The sequence below is a fragment of the Coenobita brevimanus genome, chromosome 70 (genome assembly GCF_032717465.1).
Source record: "Coenobita brevimanus isolate Jiangsu-jjx chromosome 70, ASM3271746v2, whole genome shotgun sequence".
Lineage (NCBI taxonomy): Eukaryota > Metazoa > Arthropoda > Malacostraca > Decapoda > Coenobitidae > Coenobita > Coenobita brevimanus.
The window spans coordinates 44872302-44880513 of NC_137023.1; the positions used below are offsets into that span (position 1 = coordinate 44872302).

Genomic DNA, 8212 nt, shown 5'->3' on the forward strand with positions numbered 1-8212 from the left:
AACATAGTTGGGATTTGATTTATAAGAAGATTAATCTGCACAACATATAAAAAGACATAAGAAGGAAAATACAACGAACCAGGCGGCTGAACAGCAGAGAATAGTAAGAGAGCACAATGAATAAAGAAAACGGGGACAAAGAGGAAGGAATAATGAAATCGGGGAAAAAAAAAAAAAAATCTGGCGACGTGATAAGGATAGAATGAGAAGCCGTGTGGCGCGTGGTGGAGCTGGTGTTGTCTGTGACACCAGCCTGCCACACCACACCACACTACTTCACAGCACAGCACAGTACTACACACCACAGGGACCCTTACTACATAATGCCACACTACAGAAAGTAATGAACCAAACCACGACACACCACAGCTTTTCACAGCATACCACACTTCGTCATCCCACATCATACTGTACTGATACCACATCACACCACACCACGGCGAATTTAACGGCATTAAACCACAGTATGCTATACCCCACCCACATCACACCACATCATTCAGTAGTCTACAACACAACATCACACATTGGTACACCTGATCACACACCGCAACATCACACTTCACTACATTACATCAAACTATAACGCAGGATGATGCACTTCACACCATACCATGCCATAGCACAAACCACCACAACACGCCACATTAACTTAATGAATCTCGCTTACAGAACACTGTACTTCAGTACATCAAGCTACACGGCAGCACACTGCACCTCGTACACCACATCATAACACCTTACCACACTTCACCACACCACATTTCACCATAAGCAACACAGTAGGTCTCTCTCTCTCTCTCTCTCTCTCACACACACACACACACACACACACACACACACACACACACACAAAGGAGGTCGTGCTGCTGTGTGTATATATTATAGTGTTACCCTTCACCTTGACCTGTGTGTGTGTTCATACCTAATTGTATCTTTACAGGAATGAGTCAAGCTCGTACTGTCCCGTGTCTTAAACCATATTTATCGTACATATCCTTAAATTTGTGAATTGTTTTGGCACACACTATTTCATTCGGTAGTGCATTCCACTGATCAATTGCTCTATTTGGGAAACTAAATTTCCATACGTCTTTATCACTTCTCTTTGTATGCAATTTTTGGCAGTGTCCTCTTGCTGATGCTTCCCCATACGTTAAGTAATCGTTTATGTCTATTTTCTCCTTCCCTGATATGCATTTATATAGCATAATCATGTCACCTCATTTCCTTCTCTCCTGTAGTGTTGGTAGATTCAGTTCATTTAGTCTTTCTTCATAGTTTAAATCCCTTAAGCTTGGTACCCATCTTGTAGCGGCCCTTTGAACTTTTTCAATCTTGTCTATGTGTTTTTTGAGATGAGGACTCCAGACTACTGATGCATACTCCAAGGTTGGTCTGATGAATGATGTTATTATCCTTCTTAGCATGTCTTCATTTTTGTATGTAAACGCTATTCTCATATTGGCAAGCAGTGTATACATGTTCCGTACCTTCTCACTGGTGTGGTCAGCCGGAGATAGTCTGTTATTGACAATCGCACCTAGGTCCTTCTGTCTTTCTGATGTGTGTGTGTGTGTTCTTACCTAATTGTTCTTTGCCTAATTGCATCTTTACAGGAATGAGTCAAGCTCGTACTGTCCCGTGTATTAAATCAATTTTGTCATACATATACTTAAATTTATGAATGAACTGTTTTGGCACACTATTTCATTCGGTAGTGCATTCTACGTGTGTGTGTGTTTGTGTGTGTGTGTGTATGTGTGTGTGTGTGTGTGTGTGTGTGTGTGTGTGTGTGTGTGTGTGTGTGTGTGTGTGTGTGTGTACAGTTATCTTGAATTTTATGAGTAGTGACACTACATGGTTTAACGTGGGCGTGTTGTGTAAGCGTTTACACAATATCTGGGAAAGTCAAGTAAAGCTTAAGGGTTTATATACTGTGTATGCTTGTGTATACATATATATATATATATATATATATATATATATATATATATATATATATATATATATATATATAAAATTGTGTGTGTGTGTGTGTGAGAGAGAGAGAGAGAGAGAGAGAGAGAGAGAGAGAGAGAGAGAGAGGGGGGGAACAAAACCACCCCTCATCCCTGTGACAGTCTGGTCCGCCCCTATCCTCTCCTGGTCAGCTCACTCTCCCCGTCCCTTTCCTATCCCATTGTGTGTGTGTGTGTGTGTGTGTGTGTGTGTGTGTGTGTACTTATCTAATCTCCCCTATATTCACATTCCAAACTCTTAATCATTCTTCCTTTGCCTAGCCTAAACGTTCGTCAGACTTTCTTTGCCTGTCCCATTCCTGTTCGTCTGTCTCCCTGCTTCTCCCAACTCTCAGTTTCCTGTGTCTGCCAGTTCTGATCCAGTCCTTTCGTCTCTCGATCTACCATTCTTGTCTCACCTTTCTCATGCCTGTTTTATTGCTGATCGCTCTGTGTTTAATATGTCTGTCACACCCTTATCCCTTGTCCTTCACCTGTTCCATTCCTGTTTGTGTTTGCCTGTCCTAGTCCGGTTTTCTCTTGCGCATTTGCTTTCTGTCAGTTCTCGTCTCTCTCCTGTCTCCCTGCCTGGTTCACGCCTTTCCTACTGTACTTGCTTCTCTCTTATTCGTATGCCTTCCCCATCTGTGTTCCTTTTGTCTCTGCCTGTTCCTCTCCTGTTCTCTCAGTTGCCTTCCTGTCTACCTCACCCCTTTCCTTCTCCTTGCCTTACTTTCCTTCGTCTCCTAACCCCTTTCCTTCGCTGCTTACCTCTCCCTCGGTCATATACATTCCGCACCCTTGTTTCTCCTTTCTTTGCATGTTCTATTCCTGTCCCCCTCATCCTTTGACTTTCAACCCTTCCCCTTGTTCTCTGCGTGTTCCATTCCTCTCTCTCTCTCTCTCTCTCTCTCTCTCTCTCTCTCTCTCTCTCTCTGTTTAACTCCCCGTCCTCCTGTTTTTTTGTCCTTGTGTTTGACCCACAGCATACGGTACCGGTGGTTAAGCAGGGTATAATCTAACGTATAACAAACAGCTTCTAAAGACACAGTCGGTTTGTTGCTGTTGGCATTCCTTTGTCAGTTCCATGCCTCATCCCCTTCTCCTTGCCTCTCCCATCCCTGTCCCTGTTTATCCCATATCTGTCCCTCCCTGTCTACTCCCTGCCTGTCCCACCAGTCCGTCGGTCCTTCGACTGTGGATCGACGTGACTCAGCATGTAGTGGCCCTAGGGATATATTTTTAGTAGCAGTTTTTGTCTATGCTACTCTCTCTCTCTCTCTCTCTCTCTCTCTCTCTCTCTCTCTCTCTCTCTCTCGTCCATGATATTTCTCTTTCACCCTCTCTTATTTTCTCTTTCGCTCTCTTCTCCCTCCTATTTCTTGTCCTGTTCTTCGTTCCCTTTTATCACCCCACGATACTTCTGTCTCATCCCCTCTCTCCCTCTTCCCTTTTCTCACTCCTCCTGCTCATCTCTACGTCCTCACACTATCCTTCTTCCTAGCGCTGGCCTTCCTATCCCCTCTCCTTTTTCTCTCCTTTCCCTTCTCGTCCTACCACCACCTCGTCATCTTCGCCATTTCTCTTGCCGATCTTGTTTCCCCTTCCCTCTCCCTACCTACTACTATCTATTTCTCTTCCTCATACTTCATGCCCCCCTCTTCCTTCAACTCCCCCTTCTTCCCACTCCCCACTCTTTCCTCCCTCTCCTCCCACCCTCTCAGTTTTTCATCTTACCACTATTTTTTTTTTTTTTTTTTTTTTTTTCATCTAAGTTTACCCTCATATCGTATTTCCTAGTATCCTCTCTCGCTTTTACGTTAATCCCCTAATCTCGCCATATCGTCCTCCACTTCCGTCATCCTGTGTTTGCCTCTCTCCGTAATTCCATCCACCCATTGAGCTGTCGTATTTTGCTTAATCTGTAGACTCCGCCCTACCAACTTCCTCACACACACACACACACACACACACACACACACACACACACTCTCTCTCTCTCTCTCTCTCTCTCTCCACGCCCAACACCAAAAACAGAGGCTGGCATCGTTTAAGTCCCAGAAAAAAAAAAAAAAAATCGAAGCCATTGTAAATTATGATCGTTTTCCTCTGCTAACTGGGATTTTTTTTTTTTTTCCAGAAAGGGTATGAGAACGTGGGAAGATTCTTTACTCTCCCTTCTTTCTCCTTCGTAGAAAAATTTCTTACGACAGGGTTTTGAGCTCGTGAAAATATGATCTCCTATTTCTTGTCCTCGCAATAAAATAATAATAATAATAATAATAATAATAATAATAATAAAGTAACGTCTGTGATTCAAAGCTTGAGGGGCAAGGGAACACTTAAGTTGCACAGTTGTTTGCCAATACTGCAGTTTTACCTTTATATTATTATTATTATTATTATTGGGCTTTACGGTAGCTTTCCTCTTTCCATTTTTATTATACACACGATTCTCTTACAGCAAGCAAAAATCGCCAGTCAGTGCGTTTAAAAGAATGCACAGCTTTGAATGCTGAGGTGTATATGATCATTGTAGGTAAATCACAACAATCTGCTTAAGAGTGAAGGGCTAAAGTTGCGCTCTCTCTCTCTCTCTCTCTCTCTCTCTCTCTCCCCGACCAACAGTTTGAGGACGTCTGGTCAGTGCCTTAAGTCTGAGTGGCGGTACAGATTACTGCCCAGTGTGTGTGGTATTTGTCAGTCTTAAACCTCTTTGAATCTGGTGGATGTCATTTAATTAGTTCTTTGCAGTTTCCAGGCGATTATTATTCATATCTTAGGATGTTTTATAGTGAAGAGGTCGTGATCAAAGTCATCCTACAGCCGCACAAAATCGTTAACAGACAGCAAGAATATATAAGAAATACGTCATCGGATTCAAGGGGTTAACTGTTGCTTGGACTCAGGCCTCCAGTCGTACACAAACCTTACAACAAACTTTACCCTTAAGTCTTTTGACTTGTATTTTAGTTTAGTCTTGCTATCTCCAGACGACGTTAGTCAGCTTAGGACCTTTCAGACTGGAGGGACTATATGTAGCCTTCATTAACCCCTTCACTGTTAACAGTCCTTTCTGATTTAAATAAAACTGTTACGAATAAAATGAAATAAATGAAATCGTAGTCAGTGGGTGTAGAGCAGCGTTTCTTAAGCTGGGGTGCTAGCACTCCCAGGGGGTGCTGAAATCAATTTTAGGGGGTGCTGGAAAATGCTGCATTACATTTTTTCTTACTAGATTTGCCTAGTATTGGCAGCCTTATTTTTATTTTTATTTATTTATTTTTTTTTTACTAAAAAATAAACTGTTGGCCAGTACTTCGCTTTAACTCTTCAGTAGTGTAGCAACTGCAGTCCCAGTAACCAGATGTAGAGGGGTGCTGAACTGAGACCTTATTACAGGGGGGTGCTGAGGTCGGAAAAGGTTAAGAAACTCTGGTGTAGAGGCTCTTTCAAACCCGTTCGATACGAGAGACCTATCGTGAGAGGTTAAATTTCACCAATCACTGAGCGGGGCTGTATTTACGTCAGACCAAACTGTACACATCTGTACTGATCAGCCATCCTAATGACCTTGATGCTGTTGTTACTGCTCAGCTAAAACAAAAGGACGCCTGTTATTTGCCTTGGCCTCATAACTCGCTTCTCATGATACTGTACAGTATAGTTATGCGTCTGTCACTGACCGCGCGAACGATATACGAGTGTTTGAACTTAAGCTTTGTGTATGTGACTGATCACACGACCATATACTGCGTAAACCGTATATGAGTATTAGAACGTCAAACTGTGTATGTGTAATTGTTCACAACTTACGACCACGTATACGTGCATGATGAAACTTACAAATATTTATGTCATTGGTTAGAACTTCCAACTAACAAATGTGAACGTATAGAAAGCGAATTTAAAGTTGTGCATATGTGAACGGTTACAACTTACAGCTATGTATACGTGAGTGATAATTGTAAATTAGTACAACTGTTATTAAATTTAAAATATGTCTCGTAAATGAATGTCCGCAGATGATGGGGCTGGGATGTTACGTAGTAGGCTCCTCACCCCCCTCTCTCCCATTAATGGTGTTAGGTTCTCTCTCTCTCTCTCTCTCTCTCTCTCTCTCTCCGTTTTTTTCTGAGCGAGTGCAGGTGGGTAGGAGTGGAGTGAGCATGCGGGCTTGGTACTTCTGTGGTGGCGGCTGCGGCGGTGGTGTGGGGAATTGCTCAACATCTTATCGTCTTTCAGGTGGCCGCCATCGAAACGCGAGTAAGCAAAGCGACCGCAACCCCTGGAACTCAGACGAACACCACTCAGCAGCAGCAACAACAGGGGCAACAGCAGCAACAGCAACAGATTCACCAGCAGCAGCAACAGCAACAGATTCACCAGCAGCAGCAACAGCAGCAACAGATTCACCAGCAACGACAACAACAGATTCAGCAGCAACAGCAGCAACAGAGCATTGTACATCAACCCCATCACAAGAATACAGAGGCACGCCAGGTATGTACTGTACACATGGACATGAACATCCCTAAGGGGGGGGGGGAAGACGGGGGGGGGGAAAAAAAACGCGCCTCTTATCGCACTCAGTATTTTGAAATGGTATCGAAACATTGAGATATGTGGGACACCCTGTGATGTAAATGCAAACATTACTCACGGTATCTTTCAACACTTGAAATTATTTATAAAACGACACTCAGTAAAGTTCTGACATATAGGCTGACTGAGCCGTGCGCAGGATGAAAGGGGGAGGGGGGTAAAAAAAAATAAGTTTATCCATTCATCATCTAATCCCGTGTTGCCCCATTAAGAGCGTAGGAGCCTGGGGCTAGGAATTTGGTCCTGACATTTAAGATGGGAGTGACCAGCCTCACTCATCCCTGAGTAACATTACGTGAGTAATAAACTCCAACCATTCCTTGGATATAAACCTGCACAGACTCAGTCCGGTTGGAGCGCCTTAATTACCCACTAAACTACAACGCTCCTTCACTTCCTCATTTGTCAGTCTGTCTCTCCATGTGACTCCACATGCGTCTCTCAAATGACTCATTTCCAATGCTCTCACTCTTGTGTCCCTCCAGCAAGGTCCAAGCTTCACTTCCATATGTTAGAGTTGGCATCACAGTACTGTCATGTAGTAACATTTTCACATCCATGCACACGTCTTTGCTTCTTATCACTGCTTTCAAAGAACCAGCAACCTTTCTTCCTTGTTGTACCCTTTCAAGCACTTCACCCTCTAAACTTCCACCCTTACTCATCACACTACCCAAGTGCTTAAACGCACTCACATTTTCCATTTCCTCCTCATCTAGCCTCACTGTACATTTGGTGACTTCTCTCGAAAACCATAACTTTACTCTTCCCTGTACAGTGACTTCTCTCGAAGACCATAACTTTACTCTTCCCTGTACAGTGACTTCTCTCGAAGACCATAACTTTACTCTTCTCTACTTTCACCTTTAGATTCCGTTTCTTACACACTCTCCTACTCATTCACCAAGCCATGCAGTCCCCCCTTCGTCTTCACTTAACAACACAGTATCATCTGCATTCAACAGTACAGGGAGTTTCCACACACTGCCCTCTCTCATTAGGGCCACTCCAACATCCACTTCCCTACCTTTTATCCCTTTTATAACCCCATCCATATACAGATTGAGCAACCATGGAGACATGACACATCCCTGTTTTAACCTACCCTTCAAAGAGAAAAATTCACTCAGTTCACTGTCCACATGCATTGGAGCCTTAGCACCCTCATACATACTCTTCATGGCATTCAACTCATCCTATTTACTCCGTATGTTCTTAATACTTTCCACATTCTCTGTCTGTCTACCATGTATGATTTCTCCAAATCCATGAAGGCCACATACAACTTCTTTCCCTTCTCTAGAAACTTTTCCACTAAAGACCTAAGAATGAATATCTATCTACACAACCTCTTCCCATCCTAAAAGCTTCCTGTTCTTTTCCAACTGATTCCTCTGTTATTTCCCTAACTCGGCCAATAAGTATTCAACCATATACTTTTCCTGTTATGCTAAGAAGACAAATGCCCCTGTGATTACCACACACTTCCTTTTCCCCTTTTCCCTTGTACAGGGAAATAGTTATACCTGATTTCCAATCCTCCTGGACTTTACCTTCCTCCCAGGCCAATCTGGACATCTTCCACATCCACTCTACTACTATCTCTC

At 43.1% G+C, this 8212-nt stretch overlaps 1 protein-coding gene across 1 annotated transcript in view; it reads left to right on the plus strand.

Moving 5' to 3' along the window:
- The first annotated feature begins 202 nt into the window (after positions 1 to 202).
- The window catches only part of LOC145406439 (sestrin-2-like), a 34392-nt gene continuing 26382 nt past the window's right edge, over positions 203 to 8212 (plus strand). Inside the window, exon 1 of the mRNA XM_080277595.1 lies at positions 203 to 340. Coding sequence (XP_080133721.1) covers positions 203 to 340 — 138 coding nt within the window. The remainder of the gene's footprint in view (positions 341 to 8212) is intronic.